Raw genomic sequence first — 25,579 nt, 5'->3', positions numbered from 1 at the left:
AACAGCGGGACATTCCAGGATCAAATCAGAAACTGGGATGGCTTCTGTAAATCCAGGACTGTCCATGGAAAATAGGGACACAGGAAGGATATGTCTTGTGTTTTCCAAGGCAAGGTGTATGTATGTGTGATTTGGCACAAGACCTTTTATGTTGTGGCACCCAACATATGTCTGTGGAAGCTGTTGACTTTTATGGGCAAAGGAGATGGTGGATTTTATTTGTACACTGCTCCACCAGTCATGGTCACTCTTGGTCTCCTGGGCTGTGTGCCATTGCTCCCCCAGGGGGAGACAGGAAAGCATGCTAGACTTGGAAGTCCTACTTGAGAGACACAGACTCATCTGGGATTACATCTATATGATTTACATGCTATATTGTGTTTTAAATATTCGGTTGGAAGCCGCCCAGAGTGGCTGGGGAAACCCAGCCAGATGGGTGGGGTATAAATTATTATTATTATTATTATTATTATTATTATTATTATTATTAACAGGTATGAACAATTTCCCTCTTAGCATGAAGCAGTACTTACTTCAGGACCAAAATGAGGGAGAAATGTATGCGTCGTTCAATCTTATCAACTCACGTTTCTTAATCAGTATTTTCTGGCTTTTGTGCTGTCACATGGCCTTCTCTTCAGTCTGGCAAATTACTGACACAGGAGTCATTTTAAGATAGGGGTGCTCTCAAACCATTCATATAGCACCATCAATGGGCACAACACTCGGCAGAGTAGAAATGTGCAGGCCTCTGCCTCAAAGAGCTTACAATCTAACATTTGACCCAGCAGAAGAACATTTGATAAGTTAATTTACGCCCACTTAGGTTTCGCTACAGTGCGGCATGAGAACTGGGTGTGCCAAAAGCTTCATGGAGAAGATGGGTCTTGAGGGGGAATTTGAGTGAAATGCACTTTGAAGCTAAACTTGGGATGGTACAGTCTCTCTGTGAGGAATGACCATCTCCTTATTCAGAGCTGTACCCCCATTGTGTTGGTGAAACTTTGTCACTCCCATGCTCAAAGCCATTCCATCAGGCTGCTGAGCAGAGGAAGAGAAGGTAAGCTCTGTTGAGAAACCAGCTTCTTTTAGCCCTCTCAGTTGTTCCCTACTTCCTAAGGCCGAACTGTTTCCACCCCAACTTGGGAGATCTGGGTGCTTGAGCTCGCTTTCACTTTTCCTTCTTTTAGATTGTCAGGCTAAGGGCAGGGACTCTCTTGCTTTTTATTGATCTGTAAGGCGCTCAGGAGAGCTCTTCTCGTCAAAATGCTTTCAATGAATGAATGAATGAACGAATGAATGATTTAAAGCCCTTCACTTAACCTACTGTGTAGATTGAGTATGTGCAAGGGGCTGCATTGACATGTTCCAAGGGTTAGGGAGTACAGTGGGTCTGTACGCCTGCTCAGGCTGCTGCCCAGTTGCCCACTGTTGGGGGGGGGCAATTCAAAATCCTTCCTGCTCTCCCTGTCATCTCCTTGGAAAGGACAGCTCTCCAAATAGAGTATGACTTCCAACTAAGCCACAGCCACTCTAAGAATGCCTCTTTTAAGGCAATGCCAGTCAACCATAGTTTTCGAAAGTCTTGTATTGATGGCTTGGGACTAGATTACCTGAAGGATCACTGCCTTCCACGTGGACCTACCTGGACCCTGAAATCATCTTTAGGAGCCCTTCCCTGGGTGTCCCCACTGAGAGGTCTTTTGAGCTGGAGCACCCAAGTTATGCAGAGACTCATCTGGCACCTTCCTCATTCTCTTCTGGCATCAGGCCACACTTCTGATATCTGTGCAATTTTACTCTCCCAGATTTTAGTGATGCGGTACATCTTAATTTGCTACAACTGATCCTTTTATTATTTTCATTGGGTTTTTTTTAATTCATATTACATATAAAAAGAGCACACACCCCGTTTTTGTATCGTTTCATTGATTTTCAAATTGATTGCGGGTGGTTACTGTGTTTTAGTGTTCTGCTGTTGTAGTCCATTCAGAGAACACTGTTATTGGGGGATCACAAGTGAATGAATAAATAAAAACAAACATCAATTCTTAAAGAGGTCTGCTGCTGCTGCCTTGAATCACCTTTCTGCTGGCTGAAAGGTTTTTAATTGACTCATCAAACCACTTGAAGTGGCCCTGCGTCTCCCCATGGCAGGTTTTATTCAGGAGGAGCTCCAGAGAATGACAAGTTTGGGTATTTGCCAAGGCCCCCTTAATAATGCTCCTGTTCCTATTCTGCACAGAGAACCCAAGCTCAGACCTAAGCGAGAATTATTGGTTTGCACGCCCTTTCTCTTTCAGATTAAGGGGGCTCCCTGAGAGCCAAAGACTGCCCTCCAATCCTGGAACCAACATTATTCCTTCAGTGGAACCAACATTATTCCTTCAGTGGAACCAACATTATTCCTGAGTTCCGGGAATGATTGTCTTGAATTCAACACAGCCTCTCCACAGCATGAGCTATCCTAACATTTTGAGAATCGGTACTCTTCTATCTCCTTATTGGTTACTTCACATTTGTTGGTTCAAAACCCCTGATCTCTGGGTGGATTTTCCTGAAGCAGTGACACAGCCATTTCCTGTTGCCATCAAAATCTTAACACAGGATATTCCTCTTGTGCTATCTACTCCATTTCTTGGAAGAATGCCAAGAAACCTGGGCAAGCATCTTGGCTTAGAATATCCCTCCAGTTTTACTTCACATAAATGTTGCATATTAAGGGCCATTTCAGGAAAAACACTGTAGGAGTCTCTTCATTTTCACTGGTTCAACAAAAGCAACAACTGAACATAATTTCATAGGACTGGAGTGAGGAAGAGAGGTCTGTATTTTTCCACCGAGACATCAGGCAGGAAAAAGGAACTGTTAGGGCATGTTTTCTTTCCTTCTAGTCAAGTCACTTTTATTTTTAGCACATCCCTCAAGACAGACAACACCTACCCCAGGCCAGTACAACTTGTGACCCACCAGGTTGAATGCAGGCTGCCGAGAATCTCTTTATTTTCATCAGTCCCAGGCTAGTTGCAAAAGCAAAATAATATTATTGGGCTGCCCTATATGGTTGGTGACCTGTATTTGGCTTGGTGGGTAACACTGTAGAGGCATGCCCTACCTAAAAAACTGGGTATCATTTTAAATTGTGCAGATTGTATGGGATGGAAACCCCAATAACAGTAAAAACACTTAGGGGCCAGATTATGTGTCTGTACTGCACCAGTAATAAAAGGTAGGGTGTATTATGTCACAACTGGGAACTTGTGGTCCTCCAGATATTGGTGTACTCTCAACTCTCATCAGCCCCAGTCAGCGTGTCCAAGGGTCATGATGGGAGCTGCTAGTCCACTAACCTCTGCATTACATTTTAGCATGCAGCCTATATGTAGCTCCAAGACAGTGATTTATTGATCTTATAGTAAGTGAAATAAATATTTTATGTGCAACACAGAGACTATATTACTTTCAAGTAGCAAAGAACAAATATGCCATTTCCCAGTATTATTTTGTTGGAACCACAGAAGTGGGTTGCGCTGGTGATGTGCGAAAGAAGAACTGTTGCTCTAGCTTTGTAAATCTAGAGTTGATGGTCACATTTTAAAACTGTATTTAAATATTTATTATTTGTTATGCCTTCATTAAACTGTGTTCATAGCTGGAGCAGAGACGTTTTGGCCTTCCAGATGTTACTGAACTGCAGCTCTCATCAACCATGACAAGCATAGCCAATGGCTAGGAATGATGGGAGTTTTGGCAACACCTGGAGGGCTCAAGGTTCCCCACAGCTGCTCTAGAGCTCAGAGAATCTGCTACAGGGACAATCCATATTCTACTTTGGCCATTATAGCAACAATAGGGAATGCAGAACATAGATTTGCTCCTGCTTTTCCTATGTAACCTTAATCTGGGTCCCAGGAAGCACTGGGCTCCTGTGGAGAATTCCAGATTACGATAATTCTGACACCAATCTTTTCCCCACATACATTTATTCAAAATCAACTACAGTGGTACCTCGGAGGTCGAATGGAATCTGTTACAGAAGTCCGTTCGACTTCCAAAATGTTCAGAAACCAAGGCGGAGCTTCCGACTGGTTGCAGGAAGCTCCTGCAGCCAATTGGAAGCCCCGTAAGCCCCGTTGAATGTTCGGGTTCCAAAGAACGTTCGCAAACCTGAACACTCACTTCCAGGTTTGCAGCGTTTGGGAGCCAAAACGTTCAAGTTGCAAGGCATTGGGGATCCAAGGTACCTGTATACCTTATTCCCTGGGAATTGGGGGGGGGGGCATGCTCAAACAGTTCAAGGTGTACTCTTTTCACTAAGGAAAGTCACACTGAATGATCAACGTAGTGCTTGTGAGCTTTGGATTTGGATTGCCACTGTGAGAATAGGACTAGTTGGGCCACTGGCCTGGTGCAGAAGAGCTATTATGTCCTTATGGGTGGTTATTTCATAGAATCATAGAATTGTGGACTTGGGACCCTGACGGTCAACTAGTCTAACCCCTTGCAATGCAGGAATTTCACTCTCAAGACTTTTAAGGACCCCACACCCCCGCAAGAGCGACAAACGTCCCCCCGCCCCCGGAATCCTTTTTGGGAAACAATGGATGCTACAGTGGTATTTAGAGTGCTCTAAATGTGCAGTGGGACGCAGGTGGATCTGTGGGTTAAACCACAGAGCCTAGGACTTGCTGATCAGAAGGTCGGGAGTTCAAATCCCTGCGATGGGGTGAGCTCCCGTTGCTCGGTCCCTGCTCTTGCCAACCTAGCAGTTCGAAAGCACATCAAAGTGCAAGTAGATAAATAGGTACCGCTCCGGCGGAAAGGTAAACAGTGTTTCTGTGTGCTGCTCTGGTTCGGCAGAAGCGGCTTAGTCATGCTGGCCACATGACCCGGAAGCTGTACGTCGGCTCCCTCGGCCAATAAAGCGAGATGAGCGCCGCAACCCCAGAGTCAGCCACGACTGGACCTAATGGTCAGGGGTCCCTTTACCGTTAAATGTGCAATGTGGATATGAATGACATTTAAACCAGGTAGGAAAATTCTACACATGCTTGCTCTGATGTTAATCTCCCAGTGTGGATATGGGTTTGCAGCCCGAGTCTCTGAGCGTACTGCAAGATCCCATCCTACCCTGCAGCAGCAGAGTTCACCCCAAGGTGAGGAGAGGAAAGGAAAGGAAAACAGCTCACCTCACACAACTGTGTGACAGACAGATATTCAGCAGGGGGAAAGTGATCTGTCTGTGCTGGGAGAGGCTGCTGCTCCCACCCCGTCAAAATTTCCACCATTGATGCAGCTGTTCCAAGTCACAGGGAGTGGGAGAGAGGTGAAAAACAACAACCTTAAACCACTGTATTGTTTCCATAAAATAGCAGCCTCTTTCGCCTGATACAAATCGGCATAACCCTGCCTATCAATACCAAGCAGGTGCCTTCTCTGCACTGTTTTCAGCGCTTGCTAAAAACATCCTTGTTCAGACAAGCCAACCTAGACGCTTAGGAAACCGAGGAGATTTTAATCTCAGTATTTCCAAGCAGGGCTCTAAACTTCTCTTGATTTTTAATGTTTTATCTTTCCTTAAACTGCTGTGCGATGGTTTTTGTTTTTTTAAAACAAATCAAGCAGCGTATAACAGATAAATAACGCCACTGAAGCGCCGTACAAATGTGAACGGTCCTTCAGACTAATTTTCATACTGCATTTTATGATGTCAGTAGCGTAGCTTGTTTTCAAGGAAACTTAATACTGTATTTTTATATGGTTGCAGCCCGCTCTGGGATTTTGCAGTGAAGGGCCGGTAAGAAACCCTATTATTATTATTATTATTATTATTATTATTATTATTATTATTATTATTATTATTATTATTATTATTATTATTATTATTATTAACAGCTATGACTCGGCGGCTCCTTTCTCCCCGGGCAACGGCTTCCAACGGTTGCGCAAGCGGCCAACCTGAGGGAAGCTTCCTCGGGACGACACAGCCCCGCCCCCCGCCCGGCCACGCCCCTCGCCCTCCTTTCCCGTTGCCCGGATGGCCACAGCCAACGCATCGCGATCACGGGCGCGCGTGCGCACGGGCGCGCCAGGGAGGGGTGTGTGAATGTGTGTGTGTGTGTGTGTGAGAGAGAGAGAGGCTGCCGGCGTTAGTGGCAGCTCCCTCAGACCGCTGGAAAAGGACCACCGGTTTGGCGGCGGCCTGTGTGGCGGCGACCGCAATCCCCCCCTCCCCGCCCGGCTTCTTCTCCACACATCCACACACGCACCGCCTCCTCCTCCTCCTCCTCGGTTGCCAGGCGAAGCGAGAGGGCGGGTCCGAAGGGGGAGGGACCGGCCCATGGACCAGCCGGGCCTGGAGCCGAGCCCGGAGGAGCTGCCGCCGCCGCCGCCGAGGAAGGCCTGTGGAAATGCGGGCGTAGCGCGGAGGCGCAGCGGCCGTCGCCAGCGCCTCAGCCGGGCCCGGGGCGCCGGGTCTCTCGCCGGAGAGCGCTGAGGGAGGAACCAGCCGGATGCTGCCGCCGCCGCCGCTGCCCAGAGCCTGAGGCGGCGCCTCTTTCCTTTCCTCCCTCTTCCTCGGTCGCCCTCGTCTTTCCCTCCCTGCCTCGCTTCTCTCTCGCTCCCTCAGCCTCGCGGCCTTTCCCTCCTTCCCGCCTGGTGGGCTCGGCCAGCCGCCGCCGCCGCCACCACCATGTCGGCCAAGGTGCGGCTGAAGAAGCTGGAGCAGCTGCTTCTGGACGGGCCGCGGCGCAACGAGAGCGTCCTGAGCGTCGAGGCGCTGCTGGACCTTCTGGTCGGCCTCTACACCGAGTGCAGCCGGGACTCGCCGCTCCGCAGGGACAGGCTCGTCTCCGACTTCCTCGAGTGGGGTGAGAGCCGGGGAAGCGAGGGGAAGCGAGAGGTGGGGGCGGGGGTGCTGTCTTGGGGAGGGATCGCCAGGGCTTGCTCTCGAGGAGCTACGGCGAGGCTCGGGCCCTGGATCTGCTGTTGGCAGCGAAGAAATACGAGGAAATCACCGGTGGGGAGCGTAGGGGGGGGTTTTGGGGTGGGGGGGGTGGGTGGCCCGCCGCACATTTGCTTACGGGAGTTTTCGACGGAGGGCTAGGTAGCCCCAGACCCACGCAGATGACTTTGTGCAGACCTGTCAGCTGAGGGTTGGGCCCAGGTCTGTTTGGAGAGGACGGGATAGTTTCGGGGCGGGGGGAGGGTAAGGAAGACAGCAAACTTTTAAGGAAAGGCGAGTTTTGATCATACCGGGCTGGGAGTTGGAGAATGCTTCCGGGTGCTCGGGGGTGGTTTTTCTTAGGGAGCGGATTGGGAGAGGGATCTGACAGCGATGTGAAGGGACAATGGGCATGGTGCAACAACAGGGCCTGCATGGTGGTTGCATGAAGGAAGTGTTGGCTGGGATTGAGCAGGGATTGCTGCTGCTCTTGCAGGGCCTAGCCTAGCCCCAGACACAGGTATTGGTGTGGAGGGCGGCATCATAGCCTGTTGATGATTGTTCCATTAGGAGACTCTGGGAATGGTGACAACAATGAGAGTGAGGGAATGAGTGTTTAGTGGCGCATGGCAAGCAGAGGACACATCAAATTATAAAGCACGGCGTACATAAAGGAAGCGAAAGCTGAGGTGCTATCCAGATTTGGAGTATGTGTGGGGATACTTCCAGATTATTAAGCATAAAATCTTACACATGGAGAAATGGGGCTAGGAGCAGCTAAGGGATAAATGGCACCTCTTGGGCTTGCAGTGGGAAATGGGATACAATATTATTAAGGAGATGATGAGTAGCACAAACATAGGTTAGAGCGAGCCTTGAAATAAGTCAGTGAGCTGTCCGGCAATGGGTTTTGTCAGCCTATGAATTTGCTGGTGATGGGGTGAGGAAGTTGGGTGGGGTAGGAAGAGCATTGACTCATGAATAGAAGTAGCAAGGATATTGAAGAAAGATAATGATGCATATGCAAGATCAGGAACAGGAACTTTGCTGGGGTGTGGAGGGCTGGAATTGTATAGCGGAATTTTTCGAGATATGGAACAATAATGCATGATCCAGGTAGAAGCAAGGACTGGCCAAGATCATGGTCAAGGAGGGTCTTTTGAAGAGAATATGTTACGTGGTTTGTGAAAATTTTGCATGCTGGTGGCAGTTTGGATAAATATTGTATTGGAAATAATTGATGCTATTAACTAGCAGAAGCAGCTCCCAGCAAGGAAGTACTACTGTTCTGTAGGAGTACAGAAATACAGGCAGAAATATGTATATATATATATATATATGGTTTGTAAGAAGAAGATTTTCACCTACTGGCCGATAAAGTGATAGAGTGAGGGAACCTGATTCTATCATAGCAGAGTTGGATGGCATATTGGGAGAGTAAATTCAGGATTAGCCTTCATATTGGTAATCTAGATGGATGATTATCTCCCCTTCCCCAATTTGGGGAGAAAAAGCCCTCTTGACGGTTGGTTACAGTAAGAGATGCTTTTCCAAATTGGGGAGCAGGAGGATAGCATTTGCCAGAATTTTGGATTGGGAGTTAAGCTGTTGTAGCTAATGGACCTCTTGATATACAGCAGTAGTTTTCAACTTTTCCAGATGTGGGACCCACCTTTCAGTCAAACTGTGCATTTTCGTACCATACGTGCCATATTTGCATGGTGGAAGTGTTCCTATTGCAGTCTACCTTAAATCAGATCACAATCCAGTAGTGGATCCCTACCCATCAGTTGAAGGCACGTGACTTAAAAGGTTGAGATCGAACTTTTGGAGCACAACTTGATGGACTGGATTTCATAGTTGTTGCATTACTAAATAATTGGTTTACTTATGAGTTTTGAAACGATGTGGGCCTAACCGTGTGTAGTCTGGTTGTCTGCAGTTTTGGGCTGCAAGTTGATCTGGAGGCTACACGTCACAAATTCTGCAAGTGGGAAGAGATTCCCCGAATTATGGTGGTCATGTGGCAACTGACCAAGTGATTTCTTTTGTCAGCTGACCTGCCTGGAAGCAATAATGAGCCTGCCTATCAGCAAGGATTAGACAGGAGGGGGGAGATGAAATTCATAAACCCCCTTCTTGGGAAATTCCAGGATATGGTACTGAGAGGGACGCCAGTTCAGAAGTACAGCACCTACAGCTGAGTGCTGCTGAGAAAACATATAGATGTTGTGGAGAGAAAAAAAGCTTTTGTTTATACATGCTTTCAGATGAGCTCTTCTGTGTTTTGACACTGTTGTTGCGCTGATACTGTATGTTATTTAACACTGGTTAAATTGTTTTGCACCAAAAGGAATAAAAAAAATGAAGATAAATAGAAATGTACGTAGAAAACACAGCAGTGAAATATCCTCGGCTTGGTGCCAGGCTAAGCTTAGCCTGAAATGCCAAGTTAATCCCATGACCTTTCTTAGCCTGTTCTACCTGGAATGGGTGGAGGGAGAGGAAAGGAGAAGCAGGCACTCAAGTTCCACTGTTTCAACAGTATTTCATATCCTATTCTGTCAGATTTTTTAGGGATATGTTTGTGAGTAAATGTTCAATGCACTAAGTCAGTTTTGCACAATCCTCAGGATATTTTTTGCTAACTTTATTTTATTTTTTTTAAATTTTATACAGAATACACAATAATTGTGTTTTGTGATCATAGTTTTAAGCATGCTGACAGTGAAAAGTGTGCAGCAATTAAACAGACTGAAGAAGGAAAAATGGACCTAGAATTTATTTTTTTAAGTTACTTTGTAATAATAATAATAATAGAAATATAAATCAGCATACTGTTTTTAAATTCTGAATGTTACATTTTCTTGATTCTGAAAGTACTTTGTCTGCTTCTAGATAAGTCCAAAGGAAACTGGCAATGGTTTCAGAATTTGTTTTTGACCAAGATTTATTGCTAAGGACAACTAACTTCCATTCAGTAAAAAGTTGTCAGGTGGAGAACCAACATTTAAGAGTATTTATGCTCCATTTCGCTTCTTTCAAAAACGATTCCTTTTCTCCCAAATGGTTGTTGTTGTTTTGCTTGGTTTTTATTGGAAGACTTATTTTAAAAAGTGTCAGAACTTCCCTAGAAAGAGCTTCATGTAATTTTGGAGAAGTATTTCTTACTCAACCTTAGTGCTCTAAAATGTGAACAGCTGGCTCTCAATTTCTGTAGGGACCATTGCTCTTCGTTATACATTAACCAAGTAAGAGGATTCACTTCCTGGAGTCATCTGTATTGGCGTCAATAATTGCCAACTGAATAATTAAACACTGTCCAGCATCTGCTTTGGAAGCCCACCACATTGATTGCTTGTTTTGTGGCAGAAATATGGTGTTCTTGCATGTGCAGGTCATTTTTGTGTACTGGTTGACAGAGGAAATATGACGTGCATATTTCTGGAAGTGAACACCTTTATATTCTGATACCGGTGCAGTAGCTTCCATGTCATCATTGCATGACTGATGGATGTTTTAAAAAAGTAGAAAAGATTTACAGCTACTATTTTCAAAGCAGTTACTACAATTCAAAAAGAAGTAACTTAGTGAAAGAAAAATTAGCTAACTGATTTTATTTTATATATGACTTGTTACATCCTAAAGGCTCTGGGATAGTGACATAGGTGAATCAAGAAAATGAATTACACTGATTAAACTCCCATCTTGCCCTACACACATCCTATTTCTGGCCACAAAAAGTATATATGAGTGTGAAAATTAATAATACTTGCATTCTGCTGTGTTTAGGTTTGGCACTCCCTTCAGTCAACTGGTGAAATATTGTCAACTGATTGAAATCCAATGCTGTTTTGTAAAGAAGCACACAAAAATTCCTAGCCTGATAAGATGCCAGCAGCCTGTGTTTCCCTGCTGGCTGGAGAGCAGGGGAAACCCTCTTTCCATGATCAACATGGAAACGCAGGATGCTGCCCTCTTAGCAGTTCTACAAAACAGGTTGGTCAAGGAGGGAGTGGGCTCAGGGATGGGCTTTCCCCACAACTAGCATGGAAACTGAGCCCTCCTTTGCCAGTCCACTCACTTGTCTGTATGGAATTTCTAGTTACTTGTGACTACCAGGCTACTGTTTAAATACAAGGCTGGTTAAATAGCCCATTAAACCAAGAATACTATTCTGTCAGTACATCTTAATTTTTTGTTTGTTTGATCGTGTCAGCAAAGAGAGGAGAGTTCTTTGTCTTCTAACCTGCAGCAGTCTGGGGCAGATCTAGCAGCATAACAAAGCTTCTACTTGCCTCCTGCTATTCCCGCAGTAATCTCTGAACAGAAGCATAAGGGCTGCCTAGGACCACCCATGACTCCATCTTGCTTGCTGCAGGAACCATGGAGTTCCCTTTTTTATAGACTGATTATCTGCACTGTAAAGTTCCTTGTGAAGCATTTAGAAAGGCTGCAGTTATTGAAAGAATTGGAGGTATTCATTTGTTTTATTTGTATGCCGCTTTTCCACACACAAAAATCATGTTCTAGTGTGTAGTTAATTAACACTGTCCTGAACTCTTGCATCGGTGCAACATCCTGATTCAATTCTGATGTGGGCAGTGACCCATATTGTGACCCTTAGCACCCATTTCTACCCACATTTGCCTTGTTTAGCAGACTATAGCATCAGAGTGAAAGTAGTTTTTTTAAAGTAATTGAAATGCATGTGTGAACCACCATCTGGTGCTATACAGGATAACTGGATGTGTTTAAAGCCCATTACAAAAAAAGTACATTTCAAACCATTATCCTAATACCTAAACAGAAATTTCTGTTAAAGGCCCAAGTTATTTCTGTGACTTGCCATTTCCCATTAGGCTACTAGTGCTTATAAGGAAACAACAAGGAAATTCCTAGTTGTTGAACATCCTGAAATTTGTCAACACTCTGCTATGCAACTATTAGTGACAGGCCACAAACCCTTAGCAAAGTTCTTCGGTCTTTTTAGAAGAAATACCTTATTGATAACCTATTACTTCACCTATTAAATGGTACATATAGTTTTAGTTTCACTCTGGCAGAGTTAGCAAATAGTTGAACATTAATTCAGATGGTTGATGCCAGCGACCAAGATACTTCAAATAGTGAAGCGCTATAGCTTAGTGGAAGAGTTACATACTTTGCATTTAGAAGATTTCAGTTCCAGTCCTTGGTATGCTACAACTGAAGGGTTATCAGGATTGGGAATTATTCCTGCCTCAGACCTTGGAGAGCTGCTGCCAGTTGGACTAGTCAATATTGGACTAAATGAATGGTCTGATTCAATACTGGACAACTTCGTATGTTCAGGTGTATGACTAGCAACAGCTATTTTTATTAGTTCAGAGAAGCAGAATGTAGATATCAATTGTTGCTCTGAATTTGTTAGTTTTGTAGTTTCATGAAAATTTGCTCTGGGAGATTGGGACAGGGGCCCTCTGGAATAGCGTGGGAGGTGGCTGCAAGGGAAAAAAGGAAACTGGCAAAAATTATTCCCGCCCCTTCTGCCAGCTGGAGCCTTTTCTGTGTTGGAGTCCCTTATGTGAATGGAAGGCACCTTTCCTTTTGCAGAAAGGTAGCTTGGGTTCCAAGCCAGTGCATATTGGAACAGGTGGTAGCACTCAAAAAAAAAAAAAAAAAAGATGAGTAAACTGGTGCTTGGTTTTATAAACTATTACATGATTTGAGTGTGTATTATTTTCATGTTGAAGATTTGAGTAGCCTCTACATGCACACAGAACTCGGAGCTCTTCTGTGTAAGTTAAAATATAGAGCATGAAGTGCTTTGGGGAAGGACAGTGCCTAAGCACAGTTTGATTCTACGTTCTTACTCTGCAAGGGTTGACTCGAAGGCATGAAAATGTTTCATTTTCCCATCTGAGTGTATTGGAGCATGGAAGTTGAGGTGGGGTGGAATGGCATACACATGAATGGGGATGGCAGAAGGACAGAAAATAGTTTGATGAGATGGATTATCTGCACTTTCATTATTTGGAGGATACAGTTAAGTGTAGCATCATTATTTAACATCTGTCCAGCACAGAAAGTTCAACTGCTATTTAAGCCATTTAAGAGAATTTGGAAATCTACAGCAACATATCTGTTTAGTACTTGAAGATTTCTGGTTTGAAACTCTGACCCACAGAAAGCAAGAAAAGACAAAGTATGTTGGGGTTTTATAGGTGTCATATACATTGGCCTGTTTAGATGCTGCATTCTGATTGTCCAAACCATGATTTGGAAGATTGGGAGTACCCTACCTGCCTTCCTGCTCCATTGTTTTCCTCCTTCCCTCTCACAATACAGTTCATTTGCACACAGTGCTAAACAAGACCATGGCATAGTATGAGGGTTCAGTGTGAGGACAGCATGGCTGCTGTGCATCTCTCCCTGTCTTCCTTTTGCTGTGATTCAAGCCATGGTTTGTCACTTGGCATTTTGTCTACTCCCGGGCTTATAGTTGGACTTTCTCTGGACAAACCATGAACCGTAAACCTAAGAACAAAGCTTGTTTGCAGCTGATGGCTTGTCTGGAGTGAGACAGACCATAAGCCTGTGTTTGGATGAGCTGCTAAGCCAAATTGTAGCTGAACACACAGCTGTGCAACAGGAGATAGCAACAGAAGCAGCAGCAGGACTGGAAGAGGAGCAAAGTGATCATGATCTCCTGTCTTTGAGCTTGCATGTTCACTGTAAGTCATAGTTCCGATTCACTTTTTGTGAAGCTCAAATTTTTCTCCTTCATTTCCTCTAACTGAGGCTTGTTGTGATGTCCAAATGAGATTATGGTTAGTGCTAACCGTCAAACCATAGCTTGCAAGCTCATTTCATGCCATAGTTTCAAATTATGGTCTGGAGGCTTATGTTAATAGTAGTTTTTTTAAAAAGGTAGCAATTTGAGGCCATTTTGGCTTGCTTTCCTACATAAAATGTACTCAGAAATGGCAAACCAAAATAATCTATTGTTTCTAGGAATATTATTATAAAACACACCCAATTTAAAAATGGTACGAACAGAAACAAAGCTAACTTTTAAAGCACTTGGAACAGGTAAAAATAGAAAACTTGCACATCAAATGTCTGTCTAAATAAAGAAGCTTTCACAGCCCACCTAAAACTGGGAAGAGAGGAGCCCTATAAGAGTTCTCCAGGAAGAGTTGTGGTGCCATCACTGAGAAGGTCCTGTCCTCAGTTTTGTCCAGTTCATGGGATAGAGAGCAGGCCATCTTTAAGATTTGGGTAGGTTGGTTCAGATAGGTGAAGGCAGTTCTTGGGGGTAAACTTATTCTGGATCATGAAGGGGGTTAAAAAATGAGTACCAGCACTTTAGATTGAGCTCTGAAAAGTATAAGTAACTGTGGACACAGAGTCATCACACTATAATCTGATTGTTGAGCATGACCCAGGATTTTGGCAGCTGTGTTTTATGCAAGTTGTTGTTACTGATCTAGGCAGCCATAGGTAGAAAGCACTGCAGTAGTCCAGTCTGTTTACAACTAAGAGTATGAGTTACAGAGCCCAGGTCCATTTATTTCAAGTAATTGTCAGTAATTTGCTTGAAACAGAAAGTAAGTACATAGCCATTGTAGGTTCAACCATCAACATGCAACATAAACATATAAACAAAGCTTACTTAATAGTTGGTGTAAAATGAGGCTGTGGCTGTCATTTCCAGCTTACAGCATCTTATGGTGGTTCTCCCACTTACAGCACTTATGCTTGGATGACTGGGGTGATCGTAATGCATAGCAATATATGGAAACTTTTATTAATTTTATTAATTAAATTTATATACCACCTTTATCTTCAAAGGATTTCAAGGTGGTGTACATGATTCTCCTCCTTCCCATTTCATCCTCACAACAACCCTGTGTGATAGGTTAAGCTTAGAAATGGTGACTGACCCAAGGTTACCCAGGGAACTTCATGGCTGGGTTGGGATTGAAACCCTGCAGGACAAGAGGAGGGTGACCTTGGTCCCCATCTTTTCCATAGCTATTGACAACATAGACTGGGAATTGGAGGCATGGTGCTACAGTGGTTCCAGTCCTATTTACATGGCCAAGTTCAGACAGTGCCATTGGGAAAGTGCTTTTGGGTCCTCTGTCGGTTTTGCTATGGGATTCGGAAGAGCACTATTTTATCTCCAGTGCAATGTAATATCTTTTTGAAACTCCTGTAGGCAGTCATTAGGAGATTTAGGGCAAAGTGCCATCAGTATTTCCTGTGACTGAGAAATTACCTTTTTACTTAATATGTTGGACAATACTTATTTACATGCATCAATGTAGTTATTATCTTCACATAATTATTCAAACTTTATGTCATAAGTTGCTGAGACAATTTTGATGGTGGTATATAAATGTGAACAAAATGCTAAAATCATCATCATCATTTTATTTTCAAGCTACATTAGAAATGGTTGCTTCCATGTCTTTTGGAAATCTATCATTCTTGTAAAAGGAACCAGTGAAAGCACAGCAGCACATAACCATGGTAGATTTAGCTGGTGTTGTCCATAAGGAAGGAAATCCCTAGACTAAAGTAGTGAGAAAGGGAGACTATTAAGATAGTGTTTGGAGCATCTTAAACTAATGCCTGATAAAGCTCAGAATACCAATCACATAACTTTGATATCATTATACATTTAATTTTAAATCATATGTTAAAGTTCTAATTATAAATATTTGTGTTGGATTTTTACGTAAAACATAGTCACTATTATTATTATTATTATTACTACTACTACTACTATTATTACTATTATTATTATTATTATTATTTCTATGCTGCCCTTCATCCAAAGATCATGGGGCGGTTTACAATACAAAAACCAAAAATATATACAAACCATAATAACAAACAAAAATAATGCCCACCTGTATTATTATTTATTAAATTTCAGTTCTGAAGTTTGCAAAACTCTTTTCCAAGGAAATGTTTTATGGTGATTCATACATTGGATCATGCTGGAAGGTTCAGCACAAGCAATAGGAAGTCACACAGAGTGTAGTTAAACTATAGAATTTACTATTACAAGATGTAGTGATGGTCACCAGCTTGGATGCCTTTAAAAGCCGATGGAAACATGAAGCTGCAAAATCCTTTTATTGCTCTGATATTTGCAAAATGGGTGTGTGGGTGATTTCAGATTGGTGAGCTGTTTATAAAGGAACATTTCTCCTCTGATTGCAAGAGACTTTCAACAGTGAAGTGTTAAAATGTATAAACAGTTAAATAAGAAGTAGGTCACACAATGAGAATAAACAGATGATTGAACACTATTCTTTCTTCTTCTGATATGATTAAATTATCACAAGCAAGAGCACATGATCAAATGTCTTATATCTGATTAATGTCAATTTTTTATGTACAGTGAGGTTATTCCTATAATGAAGTGCTGCTTCAAAATATACTGGGAGTATATTAATAAAATTACACATACACACTGGAATGCACAGAATATCCTTTCAGCAAATGAAAATAACTGAGAATGGTGAAGAGAGTCTGCTTGTAAATTTGTTCTTCTTCCCACTCCCATCTCCCGTATGGTTCTGGTGAGCCCTCCAACTCTCTGTAGCAGCTTTACAGGGGCATGAGGTTGTGGGGAGGAACTGATGAAAATACTTCCCCTTACGCTTTCAGGAGGATTGTCCCACTCATGGAACTCTGGATCTTAACCACCATCAATAAAGTAGAACTTAGATTTTTCTCTGTGTATAGGCAAAGGTTGAGTTATATGTCAAAAGACTAGAAGTGTAAATAAAAGTATTTGCTTCATTTTTCCTTGTATTTTGCTAATTCCTCTTGGAAAATAGCAGTGATTACCGATTCTGTGAAGAAAGCAATGATACAGTTTGCTATAATGATCATATTCAGATAGCTACACCTATTTCTTGCTAGCAACAGCTATAATTTAAAAAGGCATTTTCATACTGCTTAGTTAGATGTAATTCTTAGTTAGATGTAAAGCTCAGGATTACATTTAACTAAGAATTACGGTACCTTTGTGGTCGTGTGCCACATGGCCAGCTTAACATTTAAATTGCATACCCGGTTACTGTCTAGTGTGCTACACTGCAAATGCAGGTGAGGCAATCCAGTTTAAATGAGATGATAGGTACGTTGAATGTTGCACAAGTACATTTTTCCCTATGTAATAATTTTCATATATATTCATATGTGTTTTTTGTGAGTATGCCCTATCTCATGTTTCCGTTAGGCTTGGAAAACTGTTCCTTACATTTTCCCCCAAGAGTGTAAGGTGGTTATTCTGGAAGAAATAGGTCTTAGATAATTGAAAAATGACTCTTGATGGGTCACAAGAGCTTTTAAAAAAGAGTCTAGTTCAGATAGCAATATCTTGTACTGCTATACAGAAATAAAGGAGTAATGTACTCTCCTAGACAACGTGTTATAATTTAGAACTGATCAACTTATTTAAAATATGGACATGTTTTAAGTGCCATTGTACTTGTTCTATTTTTACTGTGGAACTGGACATTTTTGAGGCAGCACAATAGTCTTAATGCCACGTTTGCCTTAATAAGTTTATTTATTTATTTATTTTACAGTTCATAGATGGGATGGGTGCAGCGTAACCTGTCATGCTGGAACTTGCAGGAGTGTTTGTTGCTGTGCCCTTCTTGTTCTTTCTTCCTTGTGTGCTTGGAGCAAGAGTATAAAACAGCAGCCAGCACCCTTCGTTGTCATTCTACTGTTCACTTGGATCCAATTATTCAGCTTTATAATATCTTGACGTTGCTAAAAGTGCTTGGCTGCTCCTACATAAAAGAGTCTATCCATTTTGATGCCACTTTCAACATTTTGGATTTTTAAAATACAGTAGCTGTAACCCACCCTCGGACCTTATAGTGAAGGGCAGTTGAGAAAATGAATTAATAACAACAACAACAACAACAACAACAACAACCAATCATTTGGTAGATTGCACACATTAAGTTTCTTTCTGGTTACAGTTATTTTAGGACAGTGAACCTGTTTTTTAAGAATCTCTCCTGCTGCTTACATTCCAAAAAGTCAGTTCCATTTTTTAATACTGTAAATCTCTAAAATTGCATGCACTTTCACTCCGCAAGTGCCAGTGTTAAGTGCATAGGTGTGTTTAAGACCTGCAAAATATATGTTAAAATGAAAGCCCTGAAATGCATTAGGTCTCTGGGGCTGCTGCAAAAATGCTCATCTGGGGAAGACTGAAGTGGGTGACAGCTGGTAGAAGATAATGGATTATTTCTTGGTTGGGGGAAGAGGAGTGGATGCATCCTCCCTCTCAGCCTCTTGAAATCCTTGTGGATGGATATTCTTCCTGGTTCTTGAGCGAGAAAGATGAAAAATTGTACAATGTTCACTTTAAAGCTTCTTTACATATAAGGAATGTAATGTAGACACAATAATATATTCACTAGATCAGGCATGTCCAACTCTATAGAGACTGCAATCTACTCCCAGTATAATAAAACTGGCAGTGATCTACCATAGTTGTTGAGCTTTTTTTAGAGGGGTGATACCAGAGTTGTTGACAAGTGGAAATAGCACCAGTGGCGGGAGGTCGAGATCGCTAAGGAGCAACCGGGCAATCTCTTTTTTTACTCCTGTGATCGACCTGTGGAACCCTGGGGATCCACCTGTTAATTGGGTTTGGACATAGCTGCACTAGATATAACAATTTGTAGAATAAATTGAATTAATTCTACTCTAATAATACAGAGTGTCTAGGAATAGTTTTTTTGTCTACATTGAGCTAGGGTTGCTATATTTAAAAAAATGAAAATCCAGACACAAAAGATGTTGAGCAAAATTTCAAATAAATAAATATACCGGTAAGTTTTTATTGTATTTTTAGGAAATTTGGCAAAAAACAACAATACTTCCAATATGGACTGCCATACACCCAGGTTTCCCCCGGACATTTTAACCAATTTTTGAAAAATTCACCTGAATTCAATTTTTGAATTCAATTTCTGAATTCAAGCAGCTCCTGCTGCTGCCACGCCGCTGAAGCACGATTTCTGTTCTTATCCTGAAGCAAAGTTCTTAACCTGATGCACTATTTCTGGGTTAGCGGAGTCTGTAACCTGAAGCGTATGTAACCTGAAACGTATGCAACCTGAAGCGTATGTAACCCGAGGTACCACTGTACTATAATGTTGCAGATAGTGTTAATATACTGCGTTTGGAAATTTAGCTTCTTCTTGTCCTCTTATGAAAAGCTGAAACTGGTCAGTTTTTTTAATGATAAATGTATAGCCAGCTTTCTAGGGAGACACTTCCAAGAAAAGCGTAATTGAAATAAGATGAGATCACTCATTAATCCAAAGCCCTTAGATTGGAAACTAGACAATATCATTACTGGAACTGAAAGCATCAAGTTTGTGGTGACACCTTTAGAACATGTTTTTCATTGGGGACAGGAATGAAATCACATTTTAAGAAGTCATGGCAACAAAGGGCATTTGGTTCTGGAAATTCCATGTGGACATTATTTTGAATTGCCACCTGGGAGGCAGAAACTAAGAAAACTCATATAAGTATTGCACAACCTGTGTGTTGCCATCAACTTAACACCTGGTTCCCCCCTTCCAAATGCAAAATAATCTTTTTTGATGTACTTGTGAGTCCCTGCCCACAAGAAATGCTAGGAAGAGCTTGGCCAAACTAAAGTACTCCTTGAATGGACAAGGGAGAAGCACTTTGTACATGGACAGGAACATAGGAAGTTGTAAGCTGACTATTGGTCCTTCTTGCCTTTATTCTGTATGTTTTAGTCTGGAGTTTTTCCCTAGCCCTACTTGGAAATGCTAGAGGTCAAACCTGGGACCTTTTCCATGCAGATAAATAATCTATCACTGAGCTGCGCCCAAATGAGTATCTGTATCGCTGTAGGAAGGCAGGAAAGACTAGTTACCTAATCCACACATTTTTAGAGTAACTGAGCAGTAATCTTAAGCATTAGTTTCATGGCGCTCTCGCTGCATTTTCCTAAACCCAATTTAATGTGAAAAGTTTTCTGGAACATGCAGCTAGGAACTTAGGAATGGCTCAGCTATATTCAAGTTCTGTAGAGCTTTTCTAGGAATGATGTGTATACTAAGAACAAACTTTAGGGCAAATCTGTGATGCTCCAAAGAGACTAGTGCACAAACACACATGCAAATAATGTTGAATCCTACAAGCTCTTGCTGCCTTCTGATCATTGTGGAGAAGGAATTGTGGAAAACAAAAGAGGACAAGGGGAAATGTTGCTTCTCTCTTTCTCTGTGTATGTAAATTTGAAATAGATTAATCATGTAATTGTATCCCATTGCAATTCAATTAAAATCCGGCTGCATCCAGAACTTGTGAACTCTCATAATTATGCTGGCTTAATCGCAGCTGCTAAAAACCTGCTGAAGTAGAAAAGTCTCATAATGCTTCCTGAAAATATTTGAACTTTGGCAATGTTCCCAAAAGAGGTGTGTTACAGAATAGTCCCTGAATCCCCTTCTCTGTCCATTCGAAGGACTAGCGAAAACAGAATATTCTCCATTTGTTAGCCATTGTTAAGAGATCAGGAGTATTCCTTACCTCTTTTGGCTTAACCATGGCTTGTTGCTAAGCATGAATTCCCTCTTAACCAAGGTTTGCAGAACAGCTTCAAACCTCAAAGTTTTCCTTTCTTCTGATTGCACAAGCAACAACAGCAACAGTATTTCTAAGCTGGGTGGTAGATAGCTTCATCTTCTGATAATTTAGTAAGTCTTTCAGCTACTTTCTGTGGCTCTTGCACATTGTAGTGAAATGTGTTGGAGTTGCTATCACTTTTTCTTTTTAAATACAGTCCTTGTGCCCTCATCAGGAGAAGGGCAACTTGTAGAGTAAATGCATGCATCACAGGGCCCTGTAAAGAGTTATGCTTAGCTCTGCATTATTACTATTTTTAATTGCATTTTCACAAGAACCAAGACCCCTTAGGCAATTCTGAATAATTTGTTCAGGATACTTTTCTGTTCAAAATGAATGTCATTGTCTTACTTTGTGAGTTCCCATTACAGTTCACTTTACAATAGAGTCTCTCTAGTTTGTGCCAGTTGTGGTTTTGTTTTCTCATTGTTTCTGCTAGCCAGGAATAAAAACCAAATGTAAAAAGGTTGTCTTGTTTAGCTAATATATATTTAACTTGTATATTTACTGCAATGTGTAGTTTTTTTTAATTTCCAGTGCCTGACTCTCTCTGTAAATCCCACTGCTAAAAGGAGTTGCACTAGGCCCCTATGTTATACTTTAGCTGCTGCATCATCAAAGGATGCCTACACTGGAATAGGGAGAATTATTTCGTGAACAATCTCAGACAATCCTGCAAAGACTTGAACCTGAAAAATCAGTACATGTTCATAGATGTAGCAATATTCCCGTAATGTTACATCTCTTCCAGCACATACGGCCTGGAGGACGTAATGTGTTAGCTTCTGTAGGGTACTAATGCAGGTTCCAAAAATTGCAAGGTGATTTATGAATGTAGGAGCAGGGTAAAAGCCTTTAACAGTTGTTAAGAATTGGGAAAGGGCGGTAACTCAGTTGTGCAGCATTTGACTTGTATTCAGAAGGTCCCAGGTTGAATATCCTCTGACTAAAACCCTGGAGAGCCACTGCCAGTCAGTGTCAACAATACTGAGCTAGTTGGGCCAATGGTCCAAGCTCAATATAAGGCAGTTTCCTATATGCCTAATGCTTGAGTCTGACAGATGGTGGAATGGCGGGTTAATATCAGAAAACTATGGTGATCCCAAAGGATTGAGAGAAGGGTGTGAGATTGATTTGAAGATAGATATTGTCAAACTGAGGTGGGACAAATGGAACTATTAGAAGAACATCCCACATGGTTGTACAGTTAGTGATTTCATGATTTCCTCTCCTGCTTTTTCACTCAGTGGAGCACTTAAGAAGGCTAATGTTATCAAAAGAACATAAAATTACAATAATAAGGTTCAAATGCGCAACAAAAGCACCAGCTATCAAACCAAAGCACCAGGGGGAGAAAAGATCACACAGATATGAGCTGAAAAACGCACACACAAGGATTGTACTTCTGAGTGAGGTGAGACACAGCAGGCCTTCTCTCATCCGTGGTACAGGAGCTGACAGTCCTTTAGGTCAGAGGTTTTCAGCCTTTTTGAGTCTATGGCTCCCTTGACCATCTACATTCTTCGGCACCCTGTGGGGCTCAGGAGCCCACTTATGTCACCCCTTGCCTGCAAAGCTGGCAGCCTTTCAATCTTTTTCAAACACCCTCCCTTGTGGAGTGTTCCCTCAGCCTCCTCTCCTCTCCCCTCTCCTTTGGAGTCCTCTGGGCCCCCTCTTCAAAGAAAGGTGCCTCCTCACACTGCCCCACAGGGGCCTAGAAGGCACCCCCTGGTCAGCCCCAGAGGCACCATTCACTTGCGGAGCTTGTAGCCAGGGCTGCTGCAGCAAACAGCTGTGTAAGCCTTTGGGTGACAGAGATGCAAGAGGGCATCAGAGGAGGGAGGGAAAGAAAGAGGGACAGAGGCCCTTGTTGCCTGTGGCACCCCTGACCATCACTTAAGGTACCCCAGGATGCCACGGCACACTGGTTGAAAACTACTGCTTTAGGTGCCCCCAAGCCTATTTTGTACCTGTTGCTTCTAGCAGAGTCATTTGTATTATGGGTCTTGCCTTGTACGGTAGGACAGCAATCTATACACATTTAACTTACGCACATTCAGCTTTATGCGCGTGGCAAAAAATACGTAAAAAATTGGAAAGGGGGTCAGGGTTCCAGGAAAAATGACTTTGACAACCCCACTGGCATTGAGCCCAATGTATTTTGACTATATGCCATTTTGGCTTTGGGCACAATCCCCAGAATGTAACCCCTACATAATTTGTCAGCAAATTATTAATTGCCTTCTGCACAATTGTCTTAAGGCAATGTACAACAAAACAGCAAAAAAGCTAACATTTCTTAAGGGTAGGCCAGCACGAAAAGCCAGAGAATGGTGGACAAACAAGCGCGCTCAGAAAGGGACACCACCCTTGTAGAACTTGCAGTTTGCTAAACAAATAAACAAAAAGTCTTGTAAAACTCTTTTTTTGGCCAACGTTCATCACAAATGTAAAGTCCTCAATTGGAGTCTTTGGATAGCTTTCATCACTGCAAGTATTACAGCTAATAGCAGCAATGAGTGCCTCTCATGTGCCTTCATGGATTTTTGCCCAAGGCAGAGGTTTGACTTTCACAAACCTTTCAGTTAGAATTCTGTCTAAGGAAATGAAACAGGGTGTGGGACAGAGTTGAAGACGGCTGGTTGTATATTGCCATTTATTAAGAGAAAGTACAGTGAACAGAAAGGTGTGCCACACCTATGTGTTCTCTGATCATTGCTCTTTGGTAGTTATCTTTAGTAGGGAATAAGTTCTTTAGACTGTGTCCCAATAGTAAACACAAAACTGCTTTTACTTTCAGCAAGCATTCTATAGAAAACTTCTCCTTTAAGGAGGATTATTCTCAAATCTCATTGACTTCTAGTTTCAGATTTATCGTGCTGTGTTACTGAATTGTAAGCATAAAGTACCCACCTGTTCAGAAAGCCAGTTATATTTATAGCACAGGACAGTGGTATTGTAATTCCCAGCTACTATAGAAAATCTGTTTAGCAATAATTTAGTTCTTTCTCCTCTTTAACAAAAAGTAATCTTAATTTCGTTTCTAATTTAAAGTTACATTTCACAAAAAATATAAACATAAGAATTCCTCATCAGTTAAGTCCAGAAGGAATGTCAAATGCCTTATTATTATTAAAAGACTATCAATGAAGTGTTCTCAGATTTCATTAATTAGAGAAAAGAACTGTTCAATATTAGCCAAATGTCAGATCCTAGGGTTATTGTCCCGTCTCTGCCAAAGCACATGGAGACAAGCCTCCCACCCTGTCTTCCTGGGCACTTGTGTGGTGAGTGTCACAGCCTGCACTGAGAGCTTGGTCTGGGGAGCTGTCAAAGTGGTGGCTGGAACTGATGCAGCAAGTTTTACTGGATGATGCGTCTGAAGGGATGTGAAACTCACCACAAGGATGCCACTCCTCATAGCAAACAGTGACATAGCAAACAGTTGTGGCTGGAGACAACTGAGGGTTCATTTTGCTGTTTTCTCTCTCGTCATCACAAGTGCAGAAACAGTATTCCACGTACTTACAACATACCTTAAAGTGCAAAACCAAAAGCTTTAAAACAGCTGCTTTATTTATTTATTTAGGAGTATTTATACCCCACCTTTTAACTGAAGTTCTTGTAGCAGCTTAAGGTAAAGGTAAAGGTACCCCTGTCCGTACGGGCCAGTCGTGTCCGACTCTAGGGTTGTGCGCCCATCTCACTTAAGAGGCCGGGGGCCAGCGCTGTCCGAAGACACTTCCGGGTCACGTGGCCAGCGTGACAAGCTGCATCTGGCGAGCCAGCGCAGCCCACGGAAATGCCGTTTACCTTCCCGCTAGTAAGTGGTCCCTATTTATCTACTTGCAACCGGGCGTGCTTTCGAACTGCTAGGTTGGCAGGCGCTGGGACCGAGCAGCGGGAGCGCACCCCGCCGCAGGGATTCGAACCGCCGACCTGACGATCGGCAAGTCCTAGGCGCTGAGGTTTTACCCACAGCGCCACCCGCGTCCCATGTAGCAGCTTACAATATCTCTAAAACACAATAAAATAAACAGCGATACAGCAGTCACTACCAGCAGGGCAAAGGTAAGTTTCCCATTCCTTTGTTTCAGCACATGCCATTCTGCAGCTGAATCTTCTGGCTGTTTAAGCAGCTGTAAGTTTGCCCCATGTGACTTCTTCACTAGGTGGGTGCTCTTTATGTCCCTCACAGCCCCAGGCCTCGTGGAGGTGCTATACAGGAGGTGCTGGGTGGAGCAAAGATGTTACATGCCTTCCTGCTGAACCCTAGTGCATAAATCAACATAAGGTTTGGTGTTTTGACATACACAGGAGCTTGAGCCTCCCTTGGCAGCTGTCTGTGCCTCTGTAGGGAGAGTTGCCTGCCCTACAGCTTTGAAAGCTACTAGTAATGAGTATAGATGTACTGTTTATCAGATAGGTTATTAAACTAAAGCAGGTTATGGCAAGTTACAATGCAGTAGGTATATTGTCAGTGGCACGCTATGCCTCTGATACCCACAAAACACAATCAGTTTAAGGGTTTGGCAACCCGGATATAAAAAATTGTGTACTTTCCTCCTCCTAAATGTGAATTTAGAAAAGTCACTCTTAGCTCAGTTGTGGAGCTGCTTCTTTGAAACTGGGGCCTTCTGTGTTCAGTTGCTGGCATCTCCAGTTAAAAGGATCAGGTTGAGGGTTATAAGAGAAGCAAAAGTTACTGCTGCAGATCTGTATACACTGTAGTGCCCTAGGGTGGACAGAGAGTTTGGTCTGGCATAAGGCAAATTTCCTATGATCAGTTAAAAACAACAACTGAAAATACTGTCCCGCACACACACTCTTGAGACAGCTGTGCAAACATTGGTGAGGGTTTCCTTAGTCTTGTTTGCAAATCTCTTTTAGATACTTTTTAAACAGTATTTTAAATTTATAAGGACTAGTTAA

At 42.6% G+C, this 25,579-nt stretch overlaps 1 protein-coding gene across 9 annotated transcripts in view; it reads left to right on the top strand.

Moving 5' to 3' along the window:
• The first annotated feature begins 6,070 nt into the window (after nucleotides 1-6,070).
• Nucleotides 6,071-25,579, top strand: part of CDC42BPB (CDC42 binding protein kinase beta) — a 92,811-nt gene continuing 73,302 nt past the window's right edge. For 8 of the 9 annotated variants that reach the window (XR_014509500.1, XM_083433354.1, XM_083433353.1 and 5 more), the window contains exon 1: nucleotides 6,087-6,869. Coding sequence is in view for 8 of the 9 variants with exons in the window: in XM_083433354.1 (XP_083289480.1) it covers nucleotides 6,692-6,869 (178 nt within the window). In the remaining variant the exon portion in view is untranslated. Of the gene's footprint in view, nucleotides 6,870-25,579 lie in introns of all 9 variants that reach the window. The other variant, XM_083433349.1, reaches the window with a different exon arrangement.

The sequence above is a fragment of the Podarcis tiliguerta genome (genome assembly GCF_965153285.1).
Source record: "Podarcis tiliguerta genome assembly, chromosome: 1".
In the NCBI taxonomy this organism is placed as follows: domain Eukaryota; kingdom Metazoa; phylum Chordata; class Lepidosauria; order Squamata; family Lacertidae; genus Podarcis; species Podarcis tiliguerta.
The sequence above is the reverse complement of the archived record's forward strand: the minus strand, read 5'-3'. Positions and strand labels throughout refer to the sequence as shown.